The sequence below is a fragment of the Pocillopora damicornis genome, chromosome 3 (genome assembly GCF_964200805.1).
Source record: "Pocillopora damicornis chromosome 3, jaPocDami1.2, whole genome shotgun sequence".
NCBI lineage: Eukaryota > Metazoa > Cnidaria > Anthozoa > Scleractinia > Pocilloporidae > Pocillopora > Pocillopora damicornis.
The window spans coordinates 4,607,002-4,627,320 of record NC_142672.1 but is presented as its reverse complement, the minus strand read 5'-3'; the positions used below and the strand labels follow the sequence as shown (position 1 = coordinate 4,627,320).

Sequence of the window (20,319 nt, the reverse complement as noted above, 5' to 3'; positions counted from 1 at the left end):
GGTCGTGAGAATAAAGGAAATCACAATTCATAGAAGCTCTTTATTATTTAACCAATTCTCCGTGTCAGCACCCAAGGAAATGTTTGGAGAACAGTATGGAGAATATTCTTGCTGATGTTAGGGTGTAAAGGGTTAGGTAATAACCGCAACACGTGATGGCATAGAGTTTTGGAAGGGTTGTTCCCAAGCTGTTTGCAACCAAAGCTCGTGATGTCCCTTGACCTTTGCATGTTATGGGCGTAGCAAGCCTATAGGTTCTCTATTTTCTCGCCAGTCACGTTTCAATGCTGAAGAGTATTTCTCATATTTAATGAAATGCAGCAGGATTTTTATTGAACTTTTGCGTTAAAGGACTCGTATCACGTTTACATAGATACTTAGCCGGTTAAGGTGCTCCACATTATCCGAAGCTGATGGGTTAGTTAAGTTATCAACGCTTGGATTCTTAACGGATGTGGTTATCTTTGTTTTGGCAGGTTATTGACACAAACGACAACGTCCCAGAGTTTACTACGCTGATCTATGAAGCAACGATCAAAGAGGAAATTAAGGCTGGTGAAAAGGTGGTACAGGTTTCTGCAACGGACTTGGACAGCCCCAAAATTCAGGATCCATTGGCTTACTCGATTGACAAGACAGGACAGAGGTATTTCTCAATCAACTCTGAAACTGGCCAGATTACCACCGCCAATGAGAAGCTTGATCGCGAAAAAGACCCAATTGTTAGCTTTTACGTCTTCGCTTATGATGGGAAACATAGAGGAGAGGCCCTGGTACGAGTCAACCTAACTGACATCAATGACAATGCCCCGTACTTTCCAAACCCTCCTTATGTCGGCTATGTGGAAGAAAATAAAAATCCAGGTACCAGTGTGATGGTTCTTCAAGCAGTTGATTTAGACACTGGTGTAAACGCAGCAATACATTATGAACTAGAGGACGATGCTGGGGGCAAGTTTAAGATTGATAAAGACACCGGGCTTGTCACCACCCTGGAAACTCTGGAAAGGGAGGGCCCCGAAAACGAATTTACTATACGAGTGAAAGCTACGAACAGGCAGGCCGGTGGTAACCCACCTTTGTCTGGTACTGTTACTGCTACAATCAAAGTTTCTGATGGAAATGATAAGAGTCCAGAGTTTAATCCCTTAATTTACAAAGCAAATGTTCCAGAAGATGCCTTTCCCGGGTATTTTGTTACCAAGGTGGTTGCTACCGATAAAGACGTTGGTCCCAACGCTGAATTAGAGTATACAATTAAAGCAGGCAATGACCCTTACGAGTTTTACATCGACCCAAGGAATGGTCGCATCCTCGTGTCTGGGCTTCTCGACTTCGACAAGGGGAAGAAAGCCTACAACCTGACAGTTACAGTTAGTGACCGCGGAAATCCACCTAGGAGTGCCCCTAAACCAGCATTGGTTTACATTAACGTGATCGATGCCAATGACAATCCTCCAATATTTGTGCCTGCTGAGTACGACAAGAAAGTATCGGAGAGTGTAAAACCGGGTGACACTGTTTTACTGGTGACAGCGGTTGACAAAGATACCGGCACCAACGCGCAGTTCCAGTTCTCTATCACGGACGGTGATGACGCGAATATGTTTGCTATCAGGTCCAACGCTAAAAATAGTAGTATTGGAGAAATTTACACGCTACTGCAGTTAGATCGAGAAACTGTTCCTCGGTACAATTTGACCGTGACAGCTACTGACTCTGGAGGGTTGGAGGGTATCGCAGTGGTGCATCTTATTGTAACCGATTTTAATGACAACGGCCCTTGGTTCAAGCCCCGATTTTATGAGGGTACTGTCAAGGCGGGCATAAATCCCAGCCAAGGACAACCTGTCTTGACTCTTGAGGCATACGATCCCGATGAAGCGAGCAACGGTCCTCCGTTTACATTCTCCCTTGTGGATTCGAACCTCAACAGTCGTTTCAAACTAACAAAAGCCACAGATAAGACGGCCGATATGGCTGCTTTCGGAGAATTCAACAGGAAAGTAAAGCAGCGGTGGGAAGTTGAAGTGAAGGTAGTTGACAGTGGAGTTCCAAGGAAGGAGAACAAAACTTTTGCGTACATTGAAGTTGAAGATGAAGATAATATACACGAACCGTTCGACGGAAAGCTGACCATCATTGTGAACGCGTACAACGGCAGGTTTGCCGGTGGAATTATTGGTAAGGCTTATTACAAAGACGACGATTACAAGGGCGACCAGAATAAGTACAGCATGGACAACCAGAACTTCTTCACCCTCAACTCAGCAACTGGTGATATCACAGCCAAGGCTAATATACCAATGGGTACGTATACATTCAGTGTCGAAGTCGAAGAACAAAAGCAACGACCTGGTAATTTCCCGAAGACTGTAACCTCTGGGGTAACAGTCATAGTACAAAGTGTAACAAGTGCAGCGATCCAACAAAGCGTGGCCATACAGATATTAAAGATAAGGAAAACGTCACTTTTTGTGGGTGACTACTACTCCGAAGTTCGATTGGCGCTGGCGAAAATTCTGGCTGGTGGCGAAACAGACCAAATTTTAATCTTCAGTATCCAGAAGGCTCCTGTCAATCGTGTTCCTCTCTTGGATCTGTTTGGAGTGGAGATTTACCTTGCTGTGAAGTCGTCTGGTAGTGGGTTTTTGGATCGCCTGGATGTTGTAAGGCGGCTAATACAAGGGAAAGAGACACTTGAGGAGCTAGGTGAGTTGAATTCAGTAAGAATAGGCCAAGAATTCGCGTCTTCTGACTGACAAGAGTCTCAACCCCTTAAACATATCCACTAAAGACAAGCGAGATTTGTAAAGAGACGAACCTTAAGGAGAGTGTTATGTGTTCATTTGAGGCCATAGATACCCTTCGCTTGTTGTGAAAGTGTAAATTTGCTGTTGTATTCGTGTGCCTTGCTGAACACTTGTGAAACGCACGCCTATAAACCCCGTATTAGTGTGTCTTTATTCCTTATTTCATGTCTTTTTTCCGATGTACAGGACTAGAGATCGGAAGCATTGGTATCGATGCATGTGCATACGAACAGCAAAGAGTTGGGACATGTAGTAACGTTGTTAAAGCGTCTTCAGCTTTCACCGTAGTGAGCGGTGATTACGGTAAAATTCCTGCTCCTGCGAGCTCTTTGACAGTGGTGGCTATGAACGTCAATCTTCAAGCAGAGTACACATCTATCATCTTACCGGAAATCAACTGCACCACGGGCACGCCCTGCCTTCACGGAGGAACATGTCATAATGCCGTTCCAAAGGGAATTATCTGTGAGTGTAGTCGAGAATATCGAGGACCGGAATGTCAAAGCACCACCAGGACATTTAAAGGCAATTCGTATCTCTGGCTGGAGAAGCTGGCCGCTTATGAACGCAGCATTGTCTCGCTACAGTTCATGACCGAAACGGCAAATGGGCTGCTTCTCTACCAAGGCCCTGTTTTTAAAGGTAACTTGTGCAAGTTTGTTCTCGGAATTCCTATTTAAAAATGGCAACGAATTTCTAGATCGTAGCGGCTTCGAGTTTTTTTAGTAAATGAGACCATTTGGCATTTGGATGGGGTTTGGTGTGATGTCATTGTCAATCATACCAAATAGTAAATGAAGTAATCGCATTTGGCTTTATTTAATGCTTATGATATAACAGCTAGATATTATGCTCGCTTGAGCCTGTAACATTTTCTTAAGTGACAGTAGTAGTACGACCGATTTTCGTTTTGTTTTTTCACTCAGATTCCAACAATGGTTTACCAGACGTGATGGCCGTGATGATGGTTGAAGGATACATAAAGCTTGTGCTCACTCTTGGCCCTCATCCGAACGCTCCGTTAGAGCTGTACATGAACCGAGGAGATCGGCTGGACGATAAGCAATGGCACACGGTGGAGGTTATTCGAGAGCTTAAGGTGAAAAAATTATTGTTCGCCACTAAATTATCTACTATTTCGGAGTGTAAGGTAGACCTGTTTTGTTATTGCTCGTTTGCAATAAATTAATTACTTTTCCGATCTGTTTCCTCTCCCCCCCCGCAGAAAGTGACTGTGAGGATTGATCTGTGCTCTAAAGCTCAGGTTGTGGAAGATGATGGACAAGTTGTAGAGAACAGAGCGTCGTGTGAGATTGAGGGCGAAGTGTGGGGCTCCAATGTGTAAGTAGTTTAACTCTTTTACACCCTAACATCAGTATTCATATTCTCCATACTGTTCTCCGTACATGTTGCGGCAAACGAACATCAAGGCTCGATGAAATACCAAGAAAATCGTGACCGGAGAAAAATGCCAACCAAATCCAGGGAATATATTACAGGGACATAACTTTAATCAATCTCGTAAACTGTAAACGAATTAAAAAAGGGACTTATATAATAGATTGTATTCAATTAAACACGTGGCGACTTAACAGCGTAAATGAATCTAACATAATAAAGGAACTAATAAATGAACCAAATGCTGGCTAAACACAAAATATACATACAAATAAGGACGAAAGAGCTTGCTCGAAACGAGATAAACAACAAAAAAGCGAAAACAACTTACATATCAGTCCCTATACGCCGGTGGCTTGAAATCACACTTTAAAAATTAACTTTGTATGCACTCCGAACATGAACAGGCGATTAATGAAAGCGGGAGAGAAAAACTATTTAAAGGAATCAAATGGCACAAAGGCCAACTGTAACGCAAACGTCACGCAAGTTCGAAAGTCACGCACTTACAGTACATTTACTAAGGTGCTGATAAGGAGAATTTGTCCAACAATCAAGAGTTTCTTTAGTTGGTGATCATTTCTTTTATTCTCATGACATTAATGTGTCATTCAGTGGTGATATTGTAAGGAGAAATTAGATGCTAGTCACTCTTAGGGGTTAAAGGGTAAATGTTTTTAAATGAATGCGAAGGTATCCTCATTATAAAAATGTTATTTCCGACGAAGTTTGAACCAGGAACGATGCCACCGAAGTGTTTACTGGGAGTCAGGAGGAAATGCTTTAGTGGAAGATGAATCTTAAATAAAACAAAATTTCTTACGGAGCACGATAGATTTCTGACAACAAGGCAAGGCAGTGTAGATTTATTCCCTTCAGAAACACTATCATATAATGTTTATTACTCTGGCAGAGAAATAAACTTTATGTGAACGTGTTTTAGGGAATTTACTGCAGCAGTCAGGACGGCAACGCCAAGGAAAAAGTCGATTAATAACATTTATTTATGTTTTTAGTTAGGATTTAGCGAATGACTTGATGTGTTAACCGTCTCTTATGACACCACATCCCCAATGATGTTTTGTTTGGCCACATTGCCGTCGCCATCGTAGTTTACCGAAGTCCCCTACTGTCTTCCCCGACAACGTTTCTGCAATGATGTTTTTATTACCTCATATATGGCAATAAGCGTTCTAAAACCTCTCAGTCATTTCCTCACTTAGTAAACGTTTAATAACTAAAATCAAGAGCGCTTCTCATAACTCGATGTTGATCGACCAGACAAATCAATTAATTCGATCAAGGAGAATATCATATCTCTGGAGATCATAAGGAAATGAAAATTGACGGTGAATAGTGATACAGTATTCCTCACCATCCTTGCCAGATATCTGTGATTGATCTAATTGATAACCGAAATTTACCGAGCTTGTCGGCAAGCTCTGATTTAAGTTGCGAGCCGTCACTCTTTGGAAATGTATCCACTTTCGGTTCCTCCCTAAGTGCTTCTTCAAAGAATTCGATCCATGTAATGTAGACCACTTGTACCGAGGGCTTAGCCGTGTTACTTAGTACCTAACCTTAGGCCAGGGTGAACACAATTCGTCTCGTTTGTCTCCTTCGGGCGTTCCAATCCCAACGCTTATAAACGCTGAGTACTCCACTGGAATCTTGAGTAATTTTAACTTACTAATTTCTTGCTCTATATTAAAGGTACCTTAATGGATTTGGCCCACTTCAAATTGGTGGAGTAGAGAACGCGCTCGAAAATGCAAAGATCAACTACGCTGGGTTTAAAGGCTGCATAAGGAATATAAAAGACAACGACGTAATGTACGATTTACTGAATCCTCTTAAGGAAAGGAACACAGAATTGGGATGTAAGCTTGAAAACAATCTGTGTCCGGATTGTAACGATCATGGATATTGCGAGCCTTTGTGGACCAACAGTATTTGTGTGTGCGACCTGGGCTACAGCGGGCCCAACTGTAACTCAAGTAAGATATGTTGTGTTAGATTAGAGTTAGTAAGAAATAGCAGTTTTTACACGAGAGGAGTTATCGATTCACCTTTCGCCACGCTTAGCTCTCCGATGCTCTGGAAAACTTTGCTGTGTGTACTTGCGCCGGTGCGAATCGCTTGTAAAACAGGGGGCGGCAGACCTTTGTTGCTTGTAGTAGTGTTTCACGTTACTTTCAAAACCGAAAACATACATAATCGGTAAATAACAGGAGAGGGGGGGGGGGGGAGGGAAGAGAAAAAACTACAAAATATAACTAAACGTGCGCCTTTCGGCTCTGAAACGCACCGCGTTGTTTTTACGAACTAACGAATTAACGCGCATGTCGGAGAATGCTGACGTATTGGTAACGTAACGTAACGGAAATGTTAACAGAAATACTGAGGCAGGCGGGTGCCAATATATTGTGCTTTCAAAGCATTTGACTTGGTGGAAACAGTTTTCTCTTTCTTGACTGCAAGGTGATGTCTTTTATTCTGTAGTTACACGAAGTTATTCTACCGCTGGAAAGGCAAATGTTGCTCGAAATGAAACAAAAACTTTTAGACCGTTGACGGCGGTGATAGCTGCGAAATGGGTTCGGTAGCACTGAACATCGAATTCTGCTTTTTTAGATAAAAATGCAAACTGAACTAAATTCTGAGGACTACCGACTTTACTTTTGATTAACATCACATCAGTCGATTTTTGTCTTCTGGCGCCCTTGTTTAAGCCCTACCTATGCTTGTAAGTTAATCTCTTTTTTGTTTTTGTTTTGTTTGTTTTTTTTTTTTACAAGGAACGAATGCAAACTGGTATAAACCCAACAGCTTCACCCAGTACCGAATGAGGCAAACCAAAAGAAAACGCCGCGAACTTGTTCCCCCGCCAGTTTCCATGACAAACGAATTCTACACTAACATTGCCCTTCAAGTTAGGATCTCTCCCAATTCTTCCAATGTGGTTGTCTTCTTGGCTTCCAATAGCCTGGGAACAGAATTCAACAGGATTGATGTAAGAGCTTTGTTATTGTTCAAGAAGTTACTGTGTCTCATGAAAACTTGCGGGTTGCAAAATACAACGCTGTAAAAATGCACTAATTTTAGTCCAATAAAAATTACCTTAGTAGTAGTCAGAGGGTAAGAGTAAGCTTTCTGTTTGAATTTATTATTGTTTCAGCTCTTTGGGAAGCAAGGCATTCTCTACTGCAATTTTATAAAATGCATTGTAATATCTTTATTTGGAGTGTTTTGTATGCAATGTTGAACTGAAATATTACACTGTTATGCAGCTCAGGTAGAAAAATCGAAGATATAGTTCCTTTCAACAATTCAAGGTACTTCGAATCACCAACACTTGTTCCCGTAAAACTGGTGTTAAGTCTGGGAAATGGTCGACATTTCTATTTCATCCATTCATTCCTTTTGTGAAACGTTTTATAATTAGACACGTTAGTCTGTGACTAACATTGTTACCTTAATATATTACAGGTAAAGAATCACGTGTTACGTTACGTCTTCCGGCTTGGTGACCGTATGAAGATCCTCAGTATTCCCCAACTGAACATAACAGATGATAAATACCACACAATTGTAGTCAAGAGAGTAGGTAACCGAGCAAGGCTTCAGATCGATTACGATGGTAAAGTGGAGGGGACAACGCGTGGTATACACAAACTGCTCAACATGGGAGGAGGAAGCTTCTTTACTGGTGGCTTGCCTAACGTTACTGAGGTAGGGAAAGTCCGTCTCTTAATCTTGACCATTTCACTCCCAGGAGCTACCGATGAGTTATTTCGGATCGATGTCAATATCTCAGCAACTGCGTACCTATCCCTTCCAAGCCCATTATTAATCCGATCTTGTCATCATTTGACTGTTGAGGGAGGGTTAGACGCGCAGTTGCTGAGATACTGACATCGATGATGTAGTTTGATTTGATACCAATTTCCTGGATATAAATCTTTTAGAATGTGTGGAACACGATAAGAAGAATTGACGTTCGGATCTAGGGGGTGAAATGATTAACGCGGTGAAGAAAAAGACACAGCAAATAGTAAAGGATTCCTCGACAGTTTAACTTTACCTCGAATTTTGTCATAACTGTTCGGTAACTACTCAAAAACCTTACCCGGGAGAGAAAATTATGTTCACCGAACTGCGTTAATAGGATAATCGACTAAAGCCAAAAAAATCAATCTTGCCGAAGAAGACCGTGGAAAGAAAAATTGCGAGCACAGACAAATTGCTCAAATACTTCACTCCAGCAGAAAAGTGTTCGAACAAAGTAATTTAGTAATAAAGTAATAAAGATTCGAACAAAGTAATTTTCTCTGCTAGCATGATAGACTATCTTTTAACCGTTTTCTGGAGTCCTGTCCTTGATCCTTTGATTTGGAGGAGGGACTGAGGGACGCAGTAATATGATAGTGGGGATAAATTAAAGGCATACTGTTCTAATATGTGTTTTTTACCGTAATAACTTGAACTAAATTAGCACAGCCGATATACACGTTATCTAACTTAATAGCTATTTTTTTAACCAGGAATTAAGCATTGCATAACATTTTTTCCAGGTACGAGTCGTAGAAGCGTTTGTTAACAGTGGCGGTAACGCCATCTTGCGCACTGCCGACGGCAACATCATCTCAAGCGGAATAGGAAGTGGATTATCAGGATACAGTTCCTCGGATGCCGAGCTCATGGGCACCATGATAACTGTTGGTCTTAGAGGAGAGGTGTACTCCTCAAGTTCGTTCATGAAATTGTATTCCCCACTTGGAATGCGAGCTCTAGTGGGTTCGTCCGGCCGTATATTTGTGGGACGTACTGCAACAACAAGTACGAGAACATCTATAAGGACTTACTCCTATAAGTCATACACGCCCATCGGCGTGAAAAGTGGGGGCAAGATTAATGTTAGAGTCATATCAACGAATTACAACCCAAGTGGAAGCTCTGTCGTGATTAGTTCAACCACAGGCGGTAGTGCAGTTGGGTCTTCTGGTGGAGGTGGGTCATCTGGTGGAGGTGGTTCTTCTGGTGGAGGTGGGTCATCTGGTGGAGGTGGTTCTTCTGGTGGGGGTGGGTCTTCTGGTGGAGGTGGTGTTATAACTGGTGAGGTTGGTGTTGTTGGTGGTGGTGGTAGTGTAGGTCGTGGTATTGGTGGACAATACGTCACTGGAGCCACGGTATTAGGAGGTGCTAGCTCTGCTAATGCATATGGACAAATCAATGCGTATGGCACCACCCTTAGTGGATGGACACTTCTGGGGGCAACCACTGATGGTGCTAAGGTAGTTGAAGTTATAGGAGATTTCGGAGGTGAGTTCAAGGTTCTTACATAAGTGGCTCTTAAAAGCACCGTTATATTTATAGATGGTCTTTGTCGATTAAGAATCACGTCTATGATTAAAAAGAATGCGTCTCCTGCCAATCCACGCAGCCAACGATGTCTCTGAGTTTGCAAGATGAACCAAATATTGTGTTCTAATTGGTTGTGCTAGCAAGCACAACCAATTAGAAATGGAACTATTTTGGAGGCTTTTCCCGCCGAAAATAATTGCTCAAAGCAAGCATTTGGTCCCACTATAAATTATCTCTTGATCAGGGTTTTTGGTTCAAGTTAGCTCAAATTTGGCCAGATTCTTATTTTGCGTCCAAGTGGACTGATAGGAACATCTCTACCTGATGCCTGGTTCCTTTCCATACTTATATTATTAACACATTTTTCTTAGGATGTACGGCGTCAAACAATTACAATGGCGTAGATTTGGACAACGATAACAGTATAGAGGCACGGCGCCAGAATGTGGAATTCGGTTGTCCGTGTTCTTCAGGTTTCTGTTTGCACGGCGGAACATGTGTGGATGCTGTACCTCCTTATTGTATGTGCCCGCCTGGTTGGACTGGACCACGATGCGAGACTGTTGTTACCAGCCCTAATCCAGGTATGGCAAATACTGGTTTATCCTATAGTAACATTATCAGTATTTCTGCATTCTAATTTTAGCGTGAAAATTCTAATATATGGGTGGAACACTTCTATTTTTCCCGCTTTTCAAATTTTTCTGTCTTCTTTGTGCATCGAACTCTTCATCAGACGGACATATTTCTAACACGGACTCTTGGTGTTGGCCCTGTTAACGCCTGTCTCAGGGGGGGTTGACCTCAGGGCTTAGATTTTCCAGAGAAGCAAGTAAAATTAATATGCTCTCGCTCTCTATTCAGGCACACGTCCAGGAAGCAGGTGGGCGAATCCTGCAGTTATCGCAGTTGTCCTGGTCGTTTTGCTGGCCATTTTAGCAATTGTCGGCGCCGTATTACTGAAAAGGCGACCAGTGCCTGCTGTGGTGGCTGTGGTTGAAGATGGGCATGTTCACGACAACATTCGACCGTACCACGACGAAGGCGCCGGCGAGGAAGATAACTTCGGTTATGATATCACTACTCTTATGAAGTACACTTATGTTGAAAACGGCATAGCTGGTACAGGTGGCGCAGGAAGTGGCAAGTTCAAGGATGCTGGGGGTATTGGCGAAGAAGAGTTCACCGTTGCAGAAAATAAACCCCTTCTACAAGGAGCGATGCCTGGTGCTGGTTTACGGCACGGGGTTACAACCATGACTAAGCGTCGCGTAGTACATCCTGAAAGCATTGACGTGAAACAGTTCATCGATACGCGCGTTCACGAAGCGGACGGCGAATACATCTTATCCATTGACGAGTTACACATTTATCGGTACGAAGGAGATGATTCAGACGTCGACGACCTCAGTGAGCTTGGAGATAGCGACGAAGAGCCGGATGAGGAGGAGGAGCAAGAATTTGCTTTCTTGCAAGAATGGGGCAAGAAATTCGATAACCTTAACCGTATTTTCAACGAAGACGATTAATCCATGCCGCCGTTTTGTACATAAGCTGATTTTTTAAAGATTAAATCAATAGGTTTAGGCACTTTGTTACTCTGCCTTGTTCAAGCTCGTCTAACCATCTCATATTTTTGACTTGGAACGTCCATGACCTCATTTTGTGAAGAACTCTTCGAATACGCAAGTTAAACGAGAAATTCTCGATGAGACGAGAGCGCTTTTAATGTGTGTGTTGGTATATGTGTAACTCTTATCGGACATACTTGGACACAAGCGAGGTACTCGCTGTTAATTTAAATTAGCAAAGGTCTGTTTAGAAAAAAGGTTCTGTATCAGAGGGAAAATTTAACTCTGACAAAGAAGTTTTTTTGTCATTACCGTGTAATAGTTAACATTTATGTCTGAAGGTTTTCGGTGCAAAAGACGAATTTAAGTAACGTTGCCGTAAATTGGGAAATGAACTTTCTTTGTTTTAGCACAATAATCCCTCCTTTACCTTTGAAGTGAGGGGCTACTCGCGCCGGTAAGAACACATAAGTCTATTGCAGAGGTCCGTTTTCAATAGTGTTACCTCAATAGTGTTATGCCCTCTCTTCCGTGTGTACAATTGGAAAAGTTTAGAAACTTCTCAAGGGAAGGGAACGTAGTCTCATGACTAGCTAAATATTCGCGTCTAATATTGAACTAAAAGTGTACACCTGGTGTAAAGTATCATTTTAAGATTTCTTCGAGTTATTTAATTTCTTTATTTTTGTCAGATAAAGATGGTGATAGTGCAATAACTTGTTAGATAGAAGTCAATAAATTATGTGTTTGTAGGAAAAAAATGGAAAATTATGGTTGTCTATTTCTTCTTCTTTTTTCCCTCTGTACTGAGTATTTCGCGTTTAAAATTAGTTTGGAATGAAAAACATTATTTTGAACCTTTTGAGAAGCCCTTGAAATGGCCTCTCGCGATAAACCTAACCCTCTGGGGATTCTACGGAGCCCAGTTAGTACTATCTTGTAGTACTCATCAACTTTTGTTTCACCACCTCAGTTTTTTCCCGGCACAACTTCAACTTTCCGCCACGGAAAGTTAAGTCGTTCAGAAAAGTTGAAGTCGTGCCGGAAAATTGAAGTCGTGCCGGAAAATTGTAGTCATGCCGGAAAGTTGAAGTTGCGCAGAGAGTTGAAGTTGTGCCTGATGTTTAATTCGTGCCAGATAGTTGAAATCGCGCTGGAAAACTGAAGTCGTGCCGAATAGTTGAAGTTGTGCAGGGAAGTTGTAATCGTGCACGACCGTTGAAGTAGTGCCGAACAGTTGAAGTCGTGCTGGGAAAAAACTGAGGTGGTGAAAAATAAGCTTGATGAGAAATATGAGGTGGCACTAACTGGGCTCCGTAGGACTCCCTATTCCACGCAGTCAATGTTAGATTCTCTACTGTCCTCTGCCTGTCCTCTACCTGTCCTCTGCACTATTTGAGCGTGAGGCGGTTTCACCGAGAGCGGTCATACGAGATTTGGTTGGGACATATGGACAATGTTCACTTTCTGTCTGCCTGTCTGTATAATAGGACACGATTCTTATTGATTGAATGCTTTGGTTGAAAGAATATTACCAGAACCAACCTCATTTTGTTCCTAATTATTTTGGAGAAGATTCAAACAAAACGGTAGAAGGAGCACAATTCAAGCAGTTTCTTTGCTGATGGGATAAAAATTGACCATAAAGGAAGAACTGTTGTATTTCCCAATATACATGCCTTTATTTGTAAAAATCCCTTTGGGGTGAACTCAGAGAGGATTGACAAGCCTCTTGTGTGAACTAATGAAGGGGAATAAGGGATTTTCTGTTCAAAGATTTGACCATGTTCGTAGGTTGTGAGGTGTATCCTGAGACCTTTTACTTAATAAAATATTGCAGTACTCTCCATGATGAAATTAAAACAGTTTCCAGTGAAATTTTAAGGTAAGAAATTGTTTCTCTGAGAAACCTCCTCTCCCAAGGTGTTAAGTATGTGGGGATGTGAAATTCCAATCAAATTGGCCCTAAGTCTAAAGAAGTTCTTTATGTAATGTTATTTTGTACAAATTTGAAAACTTGGCTATCTTTTTTTTTTTAACATACATTCACTCCTTATTCCTTCAGTTACTACTATAAAGAAACAAAAAAGAGACAGATTCCAAGAAAAACTCCTCACTATGTAATTTCAAGAGATAACTTGAGAGCAATTTGAAGCATTTCCTCCTCTGATAATTCTGAAATAAGTAAAAAGAATCAAAAAACTTTTACTAAGGGAGCACCAAATATGTCTTGCACAGTTATAATTGTGCAAGGTAACAAAATCACATCCCTCCACTGGAGTAAATAAACTACCAATCATTAAATTAATGAGGGGGGGGGGGGTTACAGTGCTGCATTGGAGGGGGGGGGAGGGGGAGGGATATTAAAAGATAACTTGGTTTAACAACTACATGAGTTGATAAGGTACATTGACCACTGTAGTAAGTTTCTAAAGCTGATGTTTTGAGCATTAGCCCTCTGTCAGAGGAGATAGGCAGTCAATTGACAGGTTAAGCATGATGTTTATGACAATAGCAAACAACAAAATGGCATCTTCTTGTTGTCTGCTTCCAGAATCTTGAGAATTCACAAGAAACTGGACACAAGCAAGAGAGCCATCTTAACATGAGGGAGGAAGGGAGGGGGTTTCCGAGCCCAAAAATTATTTAATCCTCTTTTGTCACACTTCCACACCTTTATCCCTTTACAACCTAACATCAGTATTCATAATCTTTATACTTGTCTCTTAATACATTTCCTTTGGTACTGACAAGGAAAATTTGTTTAACAAGTAAAGCTTCATAGGGAGGTGACCTCCTTTATCCTTATGATCTTAATGAACGATTCAAGAGTATTATCGTTGAGAGAAATTAGCTGCTGGTCACTTAGTGTTTTAAGTGTCACAAAAATTTTCTCATGCTTAAGTTGAGGGAGAAGGTAAAAGCTCACATTGTGAACAGTCTAACAGCATTTTCACCTCTCATGTTGTCTAATATATCCCACCTTATGAACCAAACCAAATACTTTACATGTCAGTGAGAACCCATCTTATTCTGTACCTGACGATTCTTCTTGATCAGCTGGTGGACCAGGTGTTGTTACAGTTTCTTGAGATGTATCTGCTGTCTCTGAGGTTTGTTCTGTATTTGGATTGTTGGCTTGGGGGTGGTTTTGTCTAAAAAAGAAAAAAAAAAAAAAATCAGGTCAACTTCAGCTAGGGTTCCAATCCAACAAACTTCCAATTAGCACATTAACAATTCAGAATATATTCCTTAAGACATTAATCAGTGCCAGGTGTAACTTGTAATATTACATGAAAAGAAAAGACCCAACCACAAACTTCACCACTCAAAGGTTTGTTCAATCAACTAGATTTTTAGTCCCACAGTAAATCACACTCTAGATAAACAAAACCTGCACACAGAATAGCAGTATGCACACATAAAAGATGTAAACAAGTCATATTAGTACATATTATAATATTAATTTTGTTCCTCAGTGAAGCTGAAAAGTCTCGATCACTTAAAGAGCATTGATCGCATGCTTAAACATAGCAAGCTGATCCTTTGGGTTTTTCCTGTCCAATTGCAAAATGATAAAAGAAGTATCTTAAGTGGAATCTAGAATTCTGCCATACTGGGCTCCTTCTTTAAAACACTTATTGTCATTCCCTCAACAATTCTTTTTGAATAGAATCAACTGCATGGAGAAAAAATACAAGAGAGAGGTTGAAGTGAGTTTCCAATCACAGTGGTGACTCCAAACCAAAAAGGTCACCCATTGTTTTAAAGTTAACTTACCTTTGAAAATACAATTCTCGTTTTCTCCGAACTGCGTCCATGTCAACTGGTTTATCTGATGACAAAATAAGATACATTGCTGTATAATACACAGCTCATCTCTAGAACTAAATATAAATATTGTTCAGTTACAGTGAAACATAAATCTGCCAAAGTCATGAAATAATGTAGTCGCATCCAAACATAAGTTTGAGATAACAAGAATGCTCAGGTAAGTGACAGATTTAATTTTTAAAGCTTAAACATACCATCACCTCCTACAACACCACCGGCCTGTTGAAGTGCAGCTGTTAGATCTGTTTTGTTCACCAATTTGTGTGCAGACGTTTTAAAAGGTTTCTTCTGTGATTCAGCTGGACAAAGCTTCAAAAGTTGATCTGCTTCACTCTCTGGTAAATTTCCTCTCACAACAAATATTGAATAACCTAAGAGGCAAGAAATCATGGGTGGTAATGTCCGTGTGTTTGAACTGATAATGTCTTGAATTGGAGATTTTTAATTTCAAATCATTCTTTGCAGCTCTTTTTAAAGTCTACATATACCACACAGTGGGTCAAGGACTCTGAGCTACTTAAATATTACAAAATTCTCAGTCTATCAACATAAGAAGCAGAGGGCAAGGTCTTGAATAAGACACTAATGACTCTTTCACTCCAAGAGGTGATCACTGTCACACCTCTCTTTACAATAATAACATAATGTAAAGTATTTGATGAGAATTTAGGAGCAAATTATTGAAGCTAAAATGATAGAAATTACATTGTGCCAAATCACTTAAACCCACATTATTTGCCCCTCTATTTACTTTTACTTCAAAGATCCAATTAGTATTTCTCCTTTCTAAGTGCCTTTGAATTCCTTGTAAACTAGACAAGATAATTTGGCATTGTATTCTATGATGGCTAAGCTGACCAATGTGCCCAGATATCATCACTTTGTGTGCCTCTTCGAGTAGGGGAGGCACAACTAATACCCTCTAACTGATAAGCTTGTCTGTTCTCATAATCTGTTTGAAAGCTAATATACTGGACTCAAAATGGACAGTTACATGTAAATCAACTCTGACAGTTGAGTGCATAATTTTCAAGCTATGAAAAAGAAATTGTCATTTGACAGGGAAGAGCAAAATTAGTATATATTTTTGTTTGCTTGGCCACAGCATTTAAAACACCTCAAAATTAATGTAGATACAGTCACTGTGAAAATAAGATTTAAAATTCTGCTCGCAAGTACCTTCTGTCTGTAATTGGGTAAGAAATAGTGACAAATATGTCTCAGTTATCAGCGCTGGTTTGGACAACAGAGAGTTAAGATTAAACCACTGCAACAAAAAACACGGACACTTTAATTTGATGTGGTTCTCTCAATTTCCACGTTGGTTACTCCAGATTCATAACTCTAGACTAGCTTTTTTACATTCATTATCTTCATATTTTTCTTCATTTAGTTTTTCCTTTGTGGCAGCCAATGGAGAGGCAGATGAGCCTGCAACATTTTACTGCTATACTAACTTTGTTAGATATTATAATATAATAATAATATTTGGTTTTGTCAAATGAGTTGACTATGTAAATTGGCCACCGTAAAGAGTTTCTAAAAATGATGTTTTGAGAGTTAGACCTTTGTCAGGGCTAAACCCTTTCACTCCCACGAGTGATCAAGACAGAATTTCTCCTTATGGTATCAAGACAATATCAAGCAGACAAGTAATGAGAATAAAGACAAATATCAATTAGGGGTTTATTACCTTATCCAATATCAAATTCTTCAAACTAGTATCACAAGAACTATATGGCAGACAGTAAGGAGAATTAAGGGGGTAAGTTTCTAAAGAAACTGTGGTGCTGTGTCGGTGGGAGAGTATAGCAGGTAATTTAGAATTAACAACTGAGTTGAAAACAAATTGGTCACTGTAAAGAGTAAAAAAGCTGACATTTCAAGTGTTAGCCCTTCATCAGAGCAAGTGGAGGATTACTAACAAGATCTAGTGATTGGAGTAAGATCTTGGGAGTTAAAGGGTTAACACTCAAAACATCAGGGCCCAGTTTTATAAAGGGCGGATAACACTATTCAACGGATAAGTGATTGCAAAATGCATGGCATTATCCACCAGAGAGAGATTTATCCAGTGGATAGCATTATCCAACCTTTGAACAACTGAGGTCAGCTTTACAAACTCTTTTTAACCCAATTGATAAATTCAAGTTGTCTTGTTATACCCCCAACCAACACAGCACCTTGGTTTATTTTAGAAATTTACTCATTTTTGATCATTTGTCTCATGGTATCAGTGGAATGAGTTCAATCAAGCTCTTAACGAATCCCTCTTTGACAGACAATGCCATTTAAATCAGGCTTTTCTATTTTTTTTTTAACAATTACAGTAAAATTAATATTTCCAGTACCTGATGGCCAATTTTTCGTATGGTCAGCCAATGTTGTTGTAAGTTACATATAAAAGCTTTCTGGTACCTAGTTTAGAAGAAAAAAGCAATTAAGAATATGTTACTCTTTCTAATCATGTGTCACTTAATAATGGAATATTCATGTGGTGGCTTTGTAGAAACTCAGTAATAATTATGTATATATTATAAAATTATTAAATTAATAGTATACCAAGGCTTACTGAGGATTTTCTCGTGCCTCTCTGGCCTCTGGACTCAAAAATGGTATCAGCTCTAACCCCCACACTCTGAGTGCATTGCATATAACTTGAATGGAGAAGAATCCACTGTCATCCATATTTGAAGAAGGTTGCTGTAAAAACAACAAGAAAAAAGGATTACAATCACAGAATTTCAACTTATGTTAGACAATTTCAGAAAATATCCCGTCACCCATGGGACCTTTAACTTCCATGAGTGGCCAGGACAGAATTTATCCTTACAATATCAAGCTGACAAGTGACAAGAATAGTTATCAATTTAAGGATTAGTAATTGATCCAAGTCCAAATTCCCCAAGCAAACACCATAAGAATTGTGTAGCACACGGTAAGGAGAATTACTAATGAGATCTTGGGAATCAAAGCGTTCAATGACCACTGGAAATTTCCTAGGCAACATAAGATACCAAATGACATTTCCAAAAGGGTAGGGAGAGAGGGGGAGCTCAAAATAAATCCCTCCTATTGGAGGGATATGGATACTGCTGCCCTCTACTAGTTTTGATATATACTGGAAACAGTCAATACCCCCATATGTTTTGTGGCTTAATAGATATATCCCACAAACCACCTCTGTTTTGATGAATAATTGTTGAATATAATGTTCTGTTGTTGCTTATAACATAGTGCTTGGTTGATTGTCTGAAATTTTTAATTGCATCTTTTCATGATTGGGTATTATAATACAGATATTCCTTTACCCCCTGTGCTTTGTTTAGTTTGTCTTTCTGGATTTGTTATATCAGCTTAAGGTTGGTACCTACTAATAGGGATTTAATTTGCCTGACCAATGACTATCAAGGGCTATCAAGATAAAAAAAAAAAAGAAAATTTGGGGTAACTAGGTTTTAAAACTGAAAAAGGTACTGACATTGCATTTTCTAACAAAGTGAAGGAAATATAATTCCTGGCCAAGACAAACAAGATCAATAGTAATAGTAAAAATCTTGGAACTAACAGTGAAATGTAAATTTTGATTATCAAAATGATTGCATTTTAAAATCCATTTTTAACCCTTACCACTCTCACTTTACAACCAACAATACTGGGTAAATACTGAATGAAAAATTTATCAAGTGGTTTCTAAAATATAGGTCACTCTGCATTTTTCTGAATTATTTCACTTGATTGAATTTGTCAGCATACCTCACTCTACATGTAGCTTTCCTAACTCCTTCCCTGAAAGTAAGATATTTCTCTTTCACTTTCTGAAGTTTTTTATGAACAGAAGGCAGCATGGTTGAATTGATTTTGCCAATTAATATGAGGGAAAAAAGCCTTTTATAAGTACCAAATGTTGGCCTTTTTTGCTCCCATTTACCACCAAGGCATGATATATAGCTTGTGTATACAATAGCAAAAGCACGCACTGTTCTTAAAGGCACCATATATGAAGCTCTTATGGTCATGAATTTTCTGACGAAAGCAGTACCAAATCCCCACTCTTCTCACTGTGATAATGTCTTCTGATCAACTCATCCCCTTTATGGTAATAAGTTCCCTTCAAAAAATGAAAACAGTTACCTTAATAAATTCTTGATAATCCTGTGATGTAACATCTCCTTCTGCCATTCTTGCTCTCTCAAGCTCATCCAATTGTGTCGCTATATCCGCCAGAACCACTGGGTTTAAGTAAGGGCCTATGAAAAAGTTTAGGTTGGTTTAATTTCTCAAGCCTATTGGCCCCTCATTGCATGAGCTTATCCCACTTTCCATGCCTAAAAGCAACATGAATCACTGCCAACTCTCCAATTTAGAATACTTGTTCATTGTAGAGAACTCCCCACTTACCCTTTGACTCCTATAAATGACTAATACAGAATTTCTCCTTGCAGTATTAATACAATATTAAGCTGAAGAGTGATGAGAGTAAAGAAAAATATCAATCAGGGAATTCCTATTGATCCAATAATAAATTATTTGAAGTAACATAATAAGAAAGTGAAGTTTCTGCACAGCCCCATCCTACATTATGCATTCAGTTCTTGGATAGAGAAAACAATGACAAAAACAATACATTGCCCTTGGGAAAACAGATTTGTTTTACAATAGTATGGGGTTGTGCGGAAATTTTATCTCATAAGAATTTTATGGTAGACAGCAAAGGAGGGTCTAGGCCACTAGAGGCTAAGTGTAAAGCGAAGTAGTTTGATCACGATCAAAAAGCAGTGAACTCCCAAACAGCTGTCTGAAAAGATCACATCCCTAAAAAACTACACCTCTAGAAGTTTTCAGAGTCCTGGAAGAGAGATGTACGACCAAAAGAGTGTCCTAAACTAACTTAACTTAACTATTGTTTTCATATGGATCAATAACAATAAAGTCGAGCTGTCAAAAAAAAATGAAATTATTCCAAGGTATTCCAACAAGCAGTGCAATGTCTTTACCACAAATTGCAGCTTATTAGAAACTAGTTATGTTTGGCTTTGAATTAAAAGTTATCCTTGACATAAACGTCAAAGGATCTTCCTTACAACTCAATCACAAATTATAAGTTTAACATTTGACGCACTGTTCTCTGTCTGCATTAGCTGGTACAGTACCTTGTAATAAGGCATTGAGGCAGTGTTGGGCGCAAAGAGAACCTTCTTGCTGCAAAGCAAAACAATAGTAACATTAATAAGATAATTTCTTATGGATTTAAGACCCTGAAGGCTGGCAAAAAGGCAAGATTTGCAGGAAAACATTTACCTTCTCGTGAAAGATTGCATCCATACTGAAACCGAATC

At 39.7% G+C, this 20,319-nt stretch overlaps 2 protein-coding genes across 3 annotated transcripts in view; one reads left to right on the top strand and one right to left on the bottom strand.

Annotated features, from left to right (window-relative positions):
- The window catches only part of LOC113665919 (protocadherin-like protein), a 26,123-nt gene extending 14,216 nt beyond the window's left edge, over positions 1-11,907 (top strand). Inside the window, exons 9-18 of the mRNA XM_027181652.2 lie at positions 477-2,712; positions 3,000-3,455; positions 3,740-3,912; positions 4,039-4,154; positions 5,925-6,208; positions 7,010-7,224; positions 7,701-7,943; positions 8,786-9,533; positions 9,947-10,159; positions 10,440-11,907. Coding sequence (XP_027037453.2) covers positions 477-2,712; positions 3,000-3,455; positions 3,740-3,912; positions 4,039-4,154; positions 5,925-6,208; positions 7,010-7,224; positions 7,701-7,943; positions 8,786-9,533; positions 9,947-10,159; positions 10,440-11,104 — 5,349 coding nt within the window. The 3' untranslated portion in view covers positions 11,105-11,907. The remainder of the gene's footprint in view (positions 1-476; positions 2,713-2,999; positions 3,456-3,739; positions 3,913-4,038; positions 4,155-5,924; positions 6,209-7,009; positions 7,225-7,700; positions 7,944-8,785; positions 9,534-9,946; positions 10,160-10,439) is intronic.
- Positions 11,785-20,319, bottom strand: LOC113665949 (ataxin-3). 2 transcript variants are annotated; one of them, XM_027181691.2, is made up of 10 exons: positions 20,282-20,319; positions 20,134-20,182; positions 19,115-19,230; positions 17,553-17,683; positions 17,332-17,398; positions 16,160-16,247; positions 15,175-15,351; positions 14,927-14,981; positions 14,186-14,301; positions 12,809-13,321 (listed from the first exon to the last, which is right to left on the bottom strand). In XM_027181691.2, exons 1-10 carry the CDS (start codon positions 20,303-20,305, stop codon positions 13,263-13,265), a joined length of 882 nt encoding a protein of 293 aa, XP_027037492.2. In that variant the 5' UTR covers positions 20,306-20,319; the 3' UTR covers positions 12,809-13,262. The 2 variants fall into 2 exon arrangements, with proteins under 2 accessions (XP_089055905.1, XP_027037492.2); XM_089199779.1 differs by lacking the exons at positions 20,134-20,182; positions 20,282-20,319 and adding an exon at positions 19,382-19,438 and having other exon boundaries at positions 11,785-13,321.

Excerpts from the sequence above, each read along its gene's own strand:
- LOC113665949 (XM_027181691.2), bottom strand. The coding sequence starts at position 20,305 with ATGGATGCAATCTTTCACGAGAAG. Across the intron at positions 20,183-20,281 it reads ATGCAATCTTTCACGAGAAG|CAAGAAGGTTCTCTTTGCGC; the intron begins GTAAATGTTTTC and ends TTTGCTTTGCAG. Across the intron at positions 15,352-16,159 it reads TACCCAATTACAGACAGAAG|GTTATTCAATATTTGTTGTG; the intron begins GTACTTGCGAGC and ends CTTGCCTCTTAG.